Here is a 14,477-nt window from a genome sequence, read left to right on the forward strand (position 1 = left end):
AAGTCTCTGAAGTCTTCAAAGAAAAGATGCTGCGGGAAGGACCCTGGACACGCCCTCATCGTGACTTTCAGTTCCCACCAAAACCTATGGTGTTTCCTGTGCCTTTTCCGTCATTTCACAAGCCGTTTCTTGCTTGTTCTGAAGTCTCAGGAAAGAGGTCTTTATCTTCCGCCAGAAGCCACGCAGCTGACTGCAGTCCATTCTGGCCAGCACCATGGCCAAGACCCCTGGTGATCATCTGCTAAACACCCTGGAGGAGCTGCTGCCCTATGACTTTGAGAAGTTCAAGTTTAAGTTGCAGAACACCAGCCTGGAGAAGGGCCACTCCCGGATCCCCCGGGGCCTTCTGCAGATGGCCAGGCCGGTAAAGCTGGCCAGCCTGCTGCTCACCTACTATGGGGAGAAGTATGCCGTGAGGCTGACCCTGCAGATACTGAAGGCCACCAACCAGCGCCAACTAGCCGAGGAGCTTCGCAAAGCCACGGGCCCGGGTGAGTAGCTAAGTCCCTTCCCAGCCAGCTGCTGGTAGAGGAGGGAAGCCATGCTCAGACCCAAGCTTTCCAGCTTCCTGGCTGGGAAGCCCCTGTCCACTGCCGTGTAAATCCCGCACATCCTGTCCTTCTTGCTGAAGCTCCCCCCCAGGTGCTTAAAGACTTTAAAAAATAAAAACTGATATTCAACAGTGGGCCACCCATTCCTAGACAATTCTTTACTCCATTTTTCAATTAATACACATGCCCAGACAAACACTGGGTAGGCAGAAAAGGCTGAAAATCCAACCATACTAACATGGCTGAAAATCTCAATAACCACCTAATTTCAGTTCAGAATTCTTCTTTAACATATTTTACAAGCATATTTAAACATTCTTTGCTTTCAATAAAAGGTTTCTTCAAATTAAAGCATAGGTTGCTAATTACAGATTATCTTCATTATGTAGACTTTGGAATTAAGCCTTTTCTGTAATTTTAAACAAAATTGCAGGCAAGTTTGCTTGCTGTTTTTGTTTTTGTTCTTTTTTGGGGTATGGTTTTAGGAAAGGGCCTCACTATGTAGAGCAGGCCTGCCCCTGTGTCCAGAGTGCTGAGATTAAAGGTATGACCACTATATGCACTCAAACTTGTTTTCAAGTGCCTTCTGGACTTATCTTTGTGACCTGGGATTTCCTTCAGGGGTGGAATGAATGAAAATCAGAGTCATTTCTAAGTCCCTGGTTTAGTTCATTAGTTTTGTGTGCATGGGTGCTTTGTCTGCAAGTGTGTGCACTACTTGCATGCCTGGTTCCACAAAGGCCAGAAGAGGGCACCACGTTCCCTGGAACTGGAATTCCTGACTGTTGTGAGCCACCATGTGGATACTGGGAACTGCATCTGGGTGCTCTAAAAGAGGCCCCAGTGCTCTTAACTGCTGAGTCACCTCTCTCTCTCTAGCCTCCTATATTAATCTTTATTTTAATTGTATTTTATATATGTATTGGTGTCTGTCTGCATACATAAGTGAGTGTCAACATGCTATGGCACACATATGAAGGTCCAAGAACAACCTGAAAGAATTGCTTCTCTCTTCTCCCGCTGTAGGTTCTGAAGGTCAAGCTCACGTCATCGAGCTTGTACTCACTGAGTTGGTCTGCTCTAGCTCTTTTTTTGTTGCTTTGTTTTATAAGTCAATTTCTACATCTATAGTCATGTATTCACCCGAAACAATAAGATAGCTTTTATTTACTTTGTATTTTATGGTTCTGTGTAATTGATGGTTCTGTGTATTGTTCTGCTGTTGTCTAGAATGTTCTGTGATTTTCCCTTTAGTAGCTTCCTTCCCCAGCCTTAGCCTTGAGCCTCTATCTGATTGTCTTTCTAGAACATTTAATGGAAGAAAATAGAGCTGGTGGTTCTGTTCAGTCTTCCGGAGACACTAAGCCCAAGAGTGTGAAGGCGCCAGATGTCCTGGAAGGTGAAGGGACCAGGCCGAGTGGTGATGGATCACAGAACCTGCCACCCAGCCAGTCTGAAGTAGAGAAGGGGTCCCAGAAGAAGTCTCAGGTCAAGAGGAAGGATCAGAGGGGTCCTGAGAGCCTGGACTCACAGACCAAGCCAGGGGCCAAGAGTATAGCACCACTCTATAGAAGAGGCCCGGGCACCACCCAGTGCCCAGGGAACAAAGACAGCGAGGCAAAAGCCCAGCTCCGCAGGAATGCCAGCTCTGCAGGAAGGCTGCAGGGACTCTACAACAGTAGCCCCGGGAGGAGAGAAAGCAAGAAAGCTGAAGCGTATCTGCCTTCAGGAAAGCAGCGACCCAGAAGTTTTGAGATGACCACTTATTCAAGCAAAGGAGAACCCCCAGGTGCAGAAGCTCTTCTGGCTCCAGAGGAAACAATGACTGTGAATCCACACTCGTCCCCTGGTCCCATGAAAGTAGCCGTCCTGAATGAAGAGACTACTCCAGTTCTAGAAAAGAACTCAGGAAATCCAGAACCTTCCATGGTCCCCAACGAAGAAACACTCAAGAGCATCCCTTCCAAAACATCGTTGACTGGAGAGAAGAAACACACTATATCCTTGAAGGAAAATGAAACTGAAAGATCAGAGACCCCGGAGAGTTCCGGGAAGACGGCTGGCAGTTCATTCTGTGAGTCCTGCAATTCAGAAGTGCCTTTGTCACTATGGGAAAACGCAGCCCAAACTCCAGAAGACCCGGCACCCTCAGGATGGGCAGCTTGTAAAGGTACCCTCCCTCCCCCCAGAATCACGTTGCTGGGATACCTAGTTGCCTCCAGGGTCCCTCTGCAAATGTGATGCAGGCCCAGAAAATGCGTATTTATACATCTTGCACAAAGAGTTGCATCGAATTTCAGTTAGCGCCTGAACTCTCAGAAGTTCTTGTATAGAGCCACAGGCGAGGTTAAGAATCTAAAAAGAGCCAGGTGGTGGTGGCGCCTGCCTTTAATCCCAGCACTTGGGAGGCAGAGTTGGGGGGAATCTCTGAGAGTTCGAGGCCAGCCTGCTCTACAAGAGCTAGTTCCAGGACAGGCATCAAAGCTACAGAGAAACCCTGTCTCAAAAAATAAAAATCTAAAAAGAATGGATTAGAATATTCCTTTCCCACAGTGTAAGTCTTGGGGCAGAGATTCGGCTAATCACCTTTCTCTGAGCAGGAGGAAGATCTAGACCAAAAACCTCCTGGGAAATTAGTCATCGGAATCATATTTGTCTGTGAGAAACAGAAACCAGAAGCTTAGATGAACAATACGGAAGCTTGTTCCTCTTTCACACAATGTGAGTCACTTGTGTGACCACAACCAAACTTCTGCTGAGCTGTTTTTTCACAGCCTCAGAAAAACACTCTGGCTCCACTCAAGAGCACGGTGTGTGGGGGGGGGAGGGGAGGACACGACATCATGATGCGGAGAAGGGAGTATGGGAGAGACATCATGATGGGGAGGTTTTTAAAGGCTTCTAGAAGTTATTTGTTCTCACTTCCCTTTGACTAGAATTTCATCAAATGGCTTCTGCTAACTGCACGGGAAGCTGAGAATTTGAGTCTGGAGTGAGGCAGAGGAGCAGCTATGTTGGCAAACAACTGATTCTGTCACAAAAATGGTTCCTATGGGAACTGGGCCAGGGAGGAAGAGCTGATGTGTCTTCTTGTGTCTCCTGTCATTTCTGGTCTATAGAAGCACTGCCTGTAGCCTTGGAGAAGAGCTTTCCTAGCTCTTGCATCTTCACTGTGAGATTCACCGTCTAGCTTTAGAAAGCCCCTTTCTTTGCTTTTATTTCTTGAATGGGAGTAGAGGATTCGCCCAACACACACATTAAAAATGCTTGCTGTGCTCTCTGACAAGACTTTCTGCTGGGAGCGGGAACCTGTTCATGAATGATCACACACTGACCATCTCCAGGAGCTCCTGCTTGAGTTGTAGGCGAGTTGTTGTGGTTTGAAATAGGAAAGCAGATGCTGTCGGCATGTTTTGCTTTCTTTTAAATGAGCCGCTAGATCTGCGCCTGCACAAGGGGAAAGCAAAGGAAAAACTCTCAGGAAAAGGTCTCTGCCTTACTGGCCTGTTTGTATAGCCTCGTTTGGATGGAAGTCAGACAAGAGAATGCTGGGAAGTAGCCAGTTCTGAGAATGGAGGTGCTCTATGTATAATTGCTCTCTTGTAACTATCTTGGATTTGCCACTGAGGAGATTTTTCCACTGCTGTGTCTCCAGGAAGGTCACAGGACAAGGCTGCATGTCCTCTTTGCCACACCTGGGAAGGAGACCCGCACGGTGGTACCTGTGTACAGAGTTCCTTCAGCGGCTCCATTGCTCCTGAGGATCCCAAGGCCCCAGACAGATGCTCATCCGTATGCGTCCAGTGCCAAAGCTCACTTGCAGGAAAGCGCTGTGGAGACCAGAGCCCCCAGTCCCTACCGCAGTGCCCACGTCACATGAAGCAGGTGCAGCTGCTCTTCTGCGAGGACCACAGGGAGCCCATCTGCCTCATCTGCAGGCTGAGTCAGGAGCATCAAGGCCATCGAGTGCGTCCCATTGAGGAGGCTGCACTGGAGTATAAGGTAGGTGCTCACTCCCACATGGCTGCTCACCTCGGCTTGTTTCTTCATCCAAGCCCTCTGGGATGTGATTGCATTAGTCAGGATTCCTGGGCTCTCACCGGTAAAAACACAAGACAAACCAGGACAGCAAAGAAGGAACTGATCATTAATATTGTTCAGAAATCCGAGGGTTCTAGTTTTGAATATGGATCCAGGGAATCCCGTGGCGATGGATTCACCCCATTTCTTTCCTAGAACCCCTCCTCTTGCTCTCAATTGCAGCACCCCAACTCTGCTTCCAGAAGCCGATCCTTCCCTCTAGGATTGGTATGAGCTAAAATGGCAGGAATCAAACGTAAGCATCTAAACCAATATTCTTCTCCAGGAGCAAATCCAGAAGCAGTTGGAGCTTCTGAGAGAGCTGAGGGGATGTGTGGAGCAACACAGACTACAGGGAGACAAGAAGACAGAGAACTTCCTGGTGAGGCCCGGCAGCCAGCCCTTGCCCCTTTACACCTGCAGGAAAAAGCAGGGGAGTACCTGCAAAGATACAAAAGCTCCCGAGGCTCCGCCCTGAGTCACAAGGCAGCAGATGTCACCTGTTCCCCAGTCTCAGTGGTGATGGTAGGGAGGGCTAAGGAGAGCTCATTCATTCTTGTAGCTCCGTGTCACCTCCAAGGACAGCTAAACGGGTTAGAGAAACTAGAGGTTGTCACGTCAGAACATTCTCTGTGTTGTTTATATAATTGCTGTTGGCATGGAAGCTGCAGCCCGGTTGGTGGAGCAGAAGCACGGAAGCATAATCACCGAGGCCCCACATGCATCCCCAGGATGGCAAAAACTAGATGTGGGCACACACGGACGACCTCAGCGTTTGGAAGGTAGAGGCCAGAGGATAAAGTCAAGCTCATCGTTGCTATAACAACCAACCTGGGCTACATTAGACTCCCACACATACCAAAAAAAATCTGGTAATGTTGGCACACATTTGTAATCCTAGAACTCAGGAGGAAAAGGCAGGAAAACTGCCACAGGTTTGAGTCCAACCTGGTCCATATAACAACTTCTAGGCCACCAGTTCTACATAGCGAGATCCTGTCTTAGAATGGTAGCGATAATTATAATAGAAGTTTTTATAAATTTTATAAAAACTACATTGACTTTTGGTTTTTCCGCAGTTCTAGAGATAGAATCTAGGACTTTGTATTTTCTAGGAAGGGGTTTTATCCTTGAGATAAACCCCTGAGCCGCCCCCCCCCCCTTTGACTTTTTGAGACTAGATCTCATTATATACTCCTGGATGTCAGCCTACTAGAATGATCTCATTTTTTCCTCTGGATTTTTAAGACATGGTTTCTGGCTGAGTAGCCCTGGCTGTCCTGGTACATACTCTCTCTGAAGACCAGACTGACCTTGAACTCAGAGATCCACCTGCCTCTGCCTCCCGAGTCCTGGGATTAAAGGCATGCAGCACACAGCCCCCAAAGAGTGCCCCCATCTTAACTAAATACATCTGTAAGTGTCCGACCTCCAGTTAGGATCATATTCTGAAGTACTGGACTTCAACATGGAAATTGTGGAGGGGACCATTGAACCTAGCACCATATTCAACAGATTTCCCCAGGAACTAGTCCCTGTTATGCTCAGTCTGTTCTGGAAAGTTCCATACAGATTCCTCCCGATTCTGGAGCCCAGGTGTCCAAGAGACTAGAATCTTAGTTACATTTAAATTGTTCTGAAGATGGAGGCTGGAGAGATGACTCCGCAGTTAAGAGCACTTGTTATTCTGGCTGAGGACCCAAGTTCAATTCATAATACTTACATGGTGGCTCACAGCCATCCTTAACTCCAGTTCTAGGGGGTCTGAAGTCCTCTTTTGACTTCCGAGGGCACCAGGCACACATTTGGTACACATACATGCATTCAGGCAAAGCATTAGTTCACATAAAAATAAAAATAATTGTGGCAAAGAGCCACTGTGAGCAAGGTAACTTATAAAGAAAGCATTTACTTGGGGGCTCACAGTTCTAGAGGGTTAGAGTCCATGGCCGTTATGCTGGGAACGCGGCAGCAGGTAGGTAGGCACGATGCTGAAGCAGTATCTGAGAGCATACATTTTGGTCCACAGGAAAGAACAAGAACTAACGGGGAATGGTGTGGGCTTTTGAAACCTCAAACTCAGTTTCAGTGACAAGCCTTCTCCCAAGAACACACCTCCTAATCCCAAGCAGTTCCGCCAACTTTGGACCAAACATTCAAATATATGAGGCCTATGGGGGGGGAGGGGGGGCTATCCTCATTTAAACTTCACACTGAGCAAATCTGCCTCTCTCCCACCTCTGAGAGGTGGGCTTTAAGGGCATCCCTACATACTATCCACCCACAGCACACATCATACTTCTCCCAATTCTGTGTTCCCCAGAAAGAAACCGAAATCCAGCAGCAGAGGGCTTCCTATCAGCTTGAGAAGCTATACCAGTTCCTGGAGCAGCAAGAGCAACTCTTTGTGGCCTGGCTGCAGGAGCTGGGCCAGACCATTGACAAGGTCCGAGAGACACATGATACTCAGGTTTCCCGAGACATTGCCCTCTTGGATAAACTGATTGGAGAACTGGAGGCCAAGCAAGAGCAGCCAGAATGGAAGCTCATGCAGGTGAGTGCGAGCATGCCTAGCCTTCCCCTGCCTGCTGTGCCCAGTGGGGTAATCTAGGCTCTTGTCACTGCCAAGGCAGGAAGTAAGGCCATCGAGGCCTGGAATGGGATTTGGTCTCAATGACCATGGTGTCTTTGGGGCTCGTGCCTCTTTGATAAGGTCTCTTGGGAGCCCAGAAAATCTCAGTATCAAAGATGCCCCTGGCATCGCCTAGAAAAGACCAGAAGAGCTGCAGTGCAGTTGAACTGTGAGCTCTGACAAGGCTTCTGCCCTTTGAACAGAATATAATAAAGGAGGGAGGCTCCTATTTCCTGGTACCCTAGCACTGGGAGCCTTTGAAAGGCCAGGGAGCAGCTTGCAGCCTGGGAGTCACAGACTCTTGGAGACAAGTAATGGAGAGCTTCCCTCTTTTCTCTTCTAGGACATTGGAGTCACATTGAACAGGTACAGAGATGTCCCATGGTGTCCCCTTGGGTGTCTTACTTCCAGGAAGCATTTGGATGGGACAGTCCCAGGAAAGACCTGGGTCTATAACTCAGCACTCCTGTTTCCTGAAGCTTCTTGAGACCATCCTTCCTGGATCTTTGTGGGAAGAACATGATGGGAGTTTGGCCGGGTGGGAGTAGGGAAGGCATGAGCAGAACACTGAAAAGGGGTTTGTCCCAGTCCTGCAGGACACAGACAGTGGTTTGTGCCCTCTCAAATGCATTCCATGCCATTTGCTTTAGGACAGTGATCCCTGAAGAACTGCCTCTGGCCTCAAGCACTTTTGGGGGTCCTTGGGGATCAGTTTGAAGGTGGGCTAAGTCCAGCTGGCAGGGAGAAGAGAGAGATGAGATAAAAAGGCTACATCTCATAGGTACTTCGGGAGCTTTACAAAATGCTGGTGTCTGAGCCACAGTCGTACCAATTAAGTCTCAGTCTTGGGGCTGCGACTTGGACATTGGTGTTTTTTAAAATTATCTTTCCAGTAAAATATGTATAACATAAACTTTCAGCTATTTTATGTTTGCATGCACTGATGTTAAGACAGTCACATTAGTGTGAACCTGTTACCCCTCCACCTCCAGAACCTTTTCCTCTTTCCACACAGGAACTCTGCACTGTTAAACACTCACTTCTCATCCTCCCTCCCCTCTTGCCTGACAACCACCATTCTGTTTTTCTTGTTTGTTAGTCTGGCTGTTCTAAATCCTGCATACTAGCAGAATCGTACAAAGTTTCCCTTTAGCTTTGACTCACTTTCATTCAGTACAAAGCTTTCACTGTTTGTGTTGTAGCATGTGTCAGAGTTCCACTGATCTGAACTGACAAGTGGCACTCCCTGTACGCAGACACCACATTCATTCACGGATGGACATTTAGACCGTTTCTACCTCTGGGCTGCCGGGACTGGTATTTGGACACGGATACACAAGCACTACTTGAAATGCTGCTTTTACTTTCTCAGATATTACACTTACAAGTGGAATCACTTCATGTCCATCTATTTAAAATTTGTAAGGAATCTGCATCCTTTTTCCCGCAGTAGAAGCATCATTTCGCATTCCCATTGACAGTGCTAATTTCTCCACATCTCACCATCAACCTGAAATTCCCTGCTGTCATTTTTCACTGCTGTTATAATGGCTAATTTAATAGGCGTGAAGTGGCATTCCGTTTCTTTCCATTTTTCTTTCCATAGAAATAGTAGAGGCGTATAATTAACTTGGCATAGAGAATTCTGCTAGTGATGCAGCTCGAGTTTAAAGCTGTTACTTAAACTCATTGTGATTTTTGTAACAGTGGCTCAGAGATGCTGGCCTGCAGCTGAAGGTGAGGACCAGCGACAGAACTTTGAGGCTAAGGAAGATTTCTTTGAGTCGCCCAAACTGGGATGGGTGTGTTTAGTGTGGATGATCTCACTGTCACCTCATGGGGACTCGGGCTACATCTCGCTCTTGTCTTCTCTGGCCAACAATTTCTTATCTCTAGGGCCAAGATGGTAACTGTCTCTGAGTCACTGGCCACTCCTCCAGATGTCAAAGAAAAGATCCACCTGCTCTACCAGAAATCAAAGTTTGTGGAGAAGAGTATGCAGAACTTCTCAGGTGAGCGAGGTTGGGGAAAGATGAGAGGCGCTGTCCACCTCCTCCCTGGATCCATGCTGCCTGTCCATTCCCTTCGCCACCTACAAAGCTTTATGACCTTGCCTCTAGATTCTTTCTGATCTAACTCATTGTGCTAACCCAGGCTCCCTGTTCCCTTTCCTCCTTTTCAGAAACACTACGCTCTGAGATGGATTCATTCAATGATGTGGCTGTAGCAAAATGCGGAGGGCACCAGCCTAGCATGCCACGGACCCAGGGTTCGATGCCCAGCGCTTACCTAAAGTGGGATGCTGGAAACACACAGGACTATGATATAGTGCTGTACCCAGAAGTGGAAGCTGGAGGAGCAGGATCTCAGGATGACCTTCAGCCCCAGCAAGCTCAAGGCCCTCCTGAGCTACAGGAGACCAACAAACGGAAAACCAGATCTTTCCTGAAATGGAAGCCTTTATTTGTAAGTACGGTGGTGGAAATGTAAGCTAAGAATTTCTGTAATTGTCCTTTATCTGTTGCTTTGGGGGAACTATTCAGAAGAGGGGGGGAACACTTAGAACAAAGGCACCAGACATGTCATAAAAGGCCCCCACAGCTCTGCTTGGTCCCTCTGTGTATGCCTTGTTAACCAACATAGGATGTAGAGCCCTAAGCAGGAGAATCCCGCCTTTCCTTGTGGGATAGTATAATTCAGACCCCCTGAACAGCATGCTCAGAACTTTCTTTATTCCTTCTTTTCCCCCCTGTAGTTCCAGAAGTGATTGGTGCTCAGGAACGTGCCGGTAAGTGCCTAGATCAAGGCAAGAGGTAGCCTTGATATATTGGGTCCCTGTATGTTCCTATCCCCTCCCACAATCTCAGTGAAAACCCTCTTCCTTAGATGGGGAAAACCTTGGGAGAAGGTTCCCACAGATCCCCAGCCCAGTTAGGTGGTCTTACTCTTCCTGCAGTTTCTGGGATTCTGACCTAGCAACTTTCTCATCCCCCCCTCCCCCCCCCCCCCCGCCTCAACTTCTCTGACAGGAAGAGTGTGAGATTTGGAAACAAGTCATACCTGCTGCCTGACAGTCCCCGAAGATTCTAAAGTCACATCATCATCCTGGATACGCTTAGATTTGACTCCAGCTGCTATCACTGCGAAGTGGAGTTTGAGACGAGACTGCGGGTCCTGGGAGCATGGAAAGCAGCGGCAAGCAGGGAAATACAACTCTGCAGAGAATGGCTACTGGGTGACAATGGTGGCAAGGCAACAAGAATCCACTTCTCTCCCTACTGTGAATGGGGCACACAGCTAGGGGCATTCCCTTTATAGCATGGCAGCCAGAACCCACACCTGCAGTTCACCAGCTTCTCCTCCTCCAGTTCCCTTCAACCTGGGCCACAGGATGAAGGGAAGAACATGGCTCTTCTGATCCAGTCAGACCGAAGACTTCACAGAGTGCCCAATACTGTCCCTCCATTCTGGCCCCTGGTCTTCTGTCTTACTTTCCTGCACTCAGCAGTCAGTAACGAGGTATCAGCTGATATAAGGAATGCAATAAACAAGAAAATAACATTAGGCTGGATGTGGTGGTGCATGCCTACAATCCTAACAGCCTGGGAGGCTGAGGCAGGATGGTGCCTGTGAGTTTGGGTCTAGCCTGTTGGATTTCAGGTTATTCTGACTGTGGCCCAGCATCCATACAAAAAGAAAGAAAATAATGCTGGGGCCTGTATTAGTTAGTACCTGGTGCTGTAATAAATGCCCCGTCAAGAGCAACTTGGAGAGGAAGCCTTTATTCTGATTCCTAGTTCAAGAGTTTAGTACATCATGGCAAGTCAGTTACAGTGGCAGGAACTAGAGGCAGATAGTCACATCGCTTCCGTCAAGAGGCAGAGAGTGGTGAACTTTGAAAGCCCATCTTCCTCCTTTGTTATGCAGTCCAGGACACAACTCTAGGGCAGGTTGCCACACAGGTTACAGGAAGGGTATTCCCAGTCAATCAGCCTCATCAAGGTGCACTCTCTCAATCACTCCTGGAGGCTTGGCCTTGAGCGAGCACGCAGCTTGTGAGTTGAGAACCTTCAGAGTGGACAAGAAGCATACCAAAAACTTGCAGAGATACTCCAACACTGGCGAGCAAAGGTGAAGACGGCACACACAGTAACGACACGCAATGGCATTCAGAAGAGGAAGTGCGTGGCTGTTGGGAAATCCTGCATGAGTCAGTACTCTCAGACGTACTCGGGACAGAAGATTCCACTTCACTTTCCCTCCTCGGCGCAGCCGTCTGCTCTAGTCTCACTTTCCCTCCTCAGGCAAGAATACATCCTGTCTGCCCTAGTCTCAAGGACACAGAAAACCTACAGAAGATAAATATACACAGACTCCAAGAGGGGCCCACGCTCTTCCTATCTTTTTGGTTCTCACTCTTTTCTCATTTTGGTTTTTCTGAGACAGGGTTTCTCTAAGTAGCCCTGGCTGTCCTGGAACTTGTTCTATAGACCATGCTGGTCTCAGACTCACAGAGATCCACCTGCCTCTGCCTCCCGAGTGCTGGGATTAAAGGTGCATACCACCACTGCCCAGCTCAGTTCTCGCTCTCTAGGTTTTGAAAGTGCCATCTTTAAAGGCTCCACCACTTTCGGCTCTCCATATCATGCATTGTATCGCCAATGCTCTCCCTCCATCTCAAGGACCGATCGTGGCCGTGAGACTCTTATCTTCTAAATCTCATCCCTGAAGGGAATTATGCATCAGCTTCCTTTCAGGAAGATCGCTGCTATTCTTATCATTATCAATGCTGTGTTGTAACTTGCCTTTTAATTTATTCTATTTATTGGTTGTATTGTATTGTGCTACATTAACATATGATTTAACCACAGCTTTGAAGGTAGGCTGTACATGTTTTACTAGATAACAATATCACTCTGTGTGTGTGTGCGCGTGTGTGTGTGCGCATGTATGCGTATGGTGTGCCTGTCTGCATGACGGCTGTACATATGTGTGTAATGCATGTATATGGCCCCTGCAGAGCAGAGATCAACCTCAGCTCATTCCTCAGACGCTGTCCTTTCTGTTTGTTTGTTTTCTGTTTTTTAGCGCAGGGTCTCTCATTGGCCTGAACCTGGCTAAGTTAAGCAGGATGGCTGGCCTGTAAGCCGCAGGGACTCCCCCATCTCTGCCCCCCCCCCAGCATTGGGATTATGTCTAGCTTTTTTTTTTAACAATAACAACACATGCACATGTTTCCTACTGTTTGCTCATTTAAGTTTTGTATAATAAAATGTAAGCAGATACCTCCCAAAAATTGTGTTGCCAGTTTTCAAACTCTATTTTAAGCCATGGCTGAGTCAGCTGCTGATGGTGTTGACATCTTTAAAAAGAAAAAAGTTCGACATCCTACTGAAGGCTGTCATTTCATTCATGGAGGTGGGGGGGCAGGACAGCCCTAACCTGATGACACTATGCCTTTGCCTGCCCAGAAATAAACTGCTCTATCCCAGTCATTGGAGTGCTCAGAGTAATTTACACAGGTCCCCTGTGACTAAAGGGACTTAATAAGGAGCCCGCATCCCTTAAGGGTTCTAGGACGCCTGGGAGATCCTAGTGGCCTTCGGGTGAAATAAGCCTAGGATAATGGGCTGCGGGGTATTAACTGTGGGGTATTAACGGCTGTCTTTTCTGCTGTAAATCCTGTTTATCTCTATGGGAAAGCGACGGAATGAGCTCTTTATTACTAGACAGCGAGAAAGGAACAAACAACTGAGGGAAGTAGAACAGTTTTTCTGCCCAGCTGTGGATTCCGTGGGTATTTGTGACGCACACCTTTGTGATGTCTGCCCTAAAATCCCACCTTAATCCCATTCCGCTGGTAACGCTCTTTGACACTAAAGCGGCCATCCTTCTAGCAGTAGGAATAAATTCACTTAATTTGGATTGAACCTAAGTCTTTGGTTTCTCCCAGTGAATTTCAACGCCACACCAGGAATAGGGGAATCTGTGTCTACGGATTGTAGTAAACCTAACCAGTGCTTCACTAGGAATAAACTGAGTTCGGAAAGAATGAAGAAAGAGCTAGGGTTGGTGGGTCACACTTGTTTTCCTTGCACTCAGGAGGCTGAGGCAGGAGACCACCACGAGTTCCAGGTCAGTGAGAAGGAAAAAAAAAAAAAAGAACGGGGAAATGGAAACTCTCTTTAAACTGGGACCTACGCGCAGCTCAACACGCAGGTTCCGCGGAGAACCTCACGGAAGGGCGGACACCAGCACCGAACACATCCATGGCGCGTGCAAAGGAAACCGAGGCCGAGCGCACGAGAGGCCAACTTCCCGCAGGGCCTCCGCTCGTCGCCCGCCCTCCCGGCCACCAGGCGGTCACCGGGTTACAGTTTGGAGGGAACTACATTTCCCTCCAGCGAGCACAGGATTAGCCGCTCACCGGAGGGGGGGCGGGGATGCGCGCACGCCAGGGAGGGCCAGAGGTAGCTTCCAGCGTCTTGCCCCGCAGTGAGCCACAGAGAGTCGTTCCCGCCAGCCGGGCCTCCCTTGAGCCCTTCAGCCTTCTCCCTTTTAAAGCACTGAGTGCTCCTTCGACCGGGCCGACCAGGCTTCCACACCGGAAGTGGCTAACCGGAAGTGGTCCCACAGAGGCGGAAGTATCCGGCCTCCCAGATGGAACTGAGTGTTAATGTCCTCTCAGCGGAAGGCGGCAAATTCCCAAAGGGTGCTGACAGTCTTTGAGGACACTCAAAAGGACGAGGCGAGAGATCAGCCTCTCGCGCCTGGCTTTCTGGGTCATTTCCAAAACCCAGATCTTAGCGCAGGGGACGACTGAGCGTGCCGAAGGCAGAGGGCGGTTTGGACAGCCAGGTTGGGGCGGTTGATGGGTGAGCATCATCCCTTACTGAGTTGCTAGAGCGGCTAGGGTACGGCGTGCGCCCCCAAAGAGGGCCACGGTTGGCCGTAGGCTAAACAGCAGGCAGAATTACTTGAATTTTCACTAACTACAGCTTTGTTTCCCACTGCAAACTCATGCTTTAGTGAAGCTTCTTCCCAGAGAAAGAGTCCAGCAGAAACAGGCAGTGTTTCTGTGGTTTAAAGTTGACTCTAGATTGAGAAATGGGGCCTTCTAGAAAGGGCTGGGTTCTCCCTTCCCGTGTCACCGACTGACTGAGAAAGAGACTGCAAATGCGGGGCTGCACTTGAGCTACTGACACGCAGAGGTG

General features: G+C 48.5%; 1 protein-coding gene across 1 annotated transcript; it reads left to right on the forward strand.

Annotated features, from left to right (window-relative positions):
• The first annotated feature begins 214 nt into the window (after window positions 1-214).
• Window positions 215-13,682, forward strand: Mefv (MEFV innate immunity regulator, pyrin). Its single transcript, XM_057776886.1, has 10 exons — window positions 215-491; window positions 1,858-2,721; window positions 4,207-4,553; window positions 4,918-5,013; window positions 6,955-7,185; window positions 7,607-7,629; window positions 9,160-9,275; window positions 9,446-9,733; window positions 10,019-10,051; window positions 13,483-13,682. Exons 1-10 carry the CDS (start codon window positions 215-217, stop codon window positions 13,680-13,682), a joined length of 2,475 nt encoding a protein of 824 aa, XP_057632869.1.
• The last annotated feature ends 795 nt before the right edge of the window (window positions 13,683-14,477 follow it).

Source organism: Chionomys nivalis, chromosome 7, assembly GCF_950005125.1.
Source record: "Chionomys nivalis chromosome 7, mChiNiv1.1, whole genome shotgun sequence".
Classification (NCBI taxonomy): Eukaryota; Metazoa; Chordata; class Mammalia; order Rodentia; family Cricetidae; genus Chionomys; species Chionomys nivalis.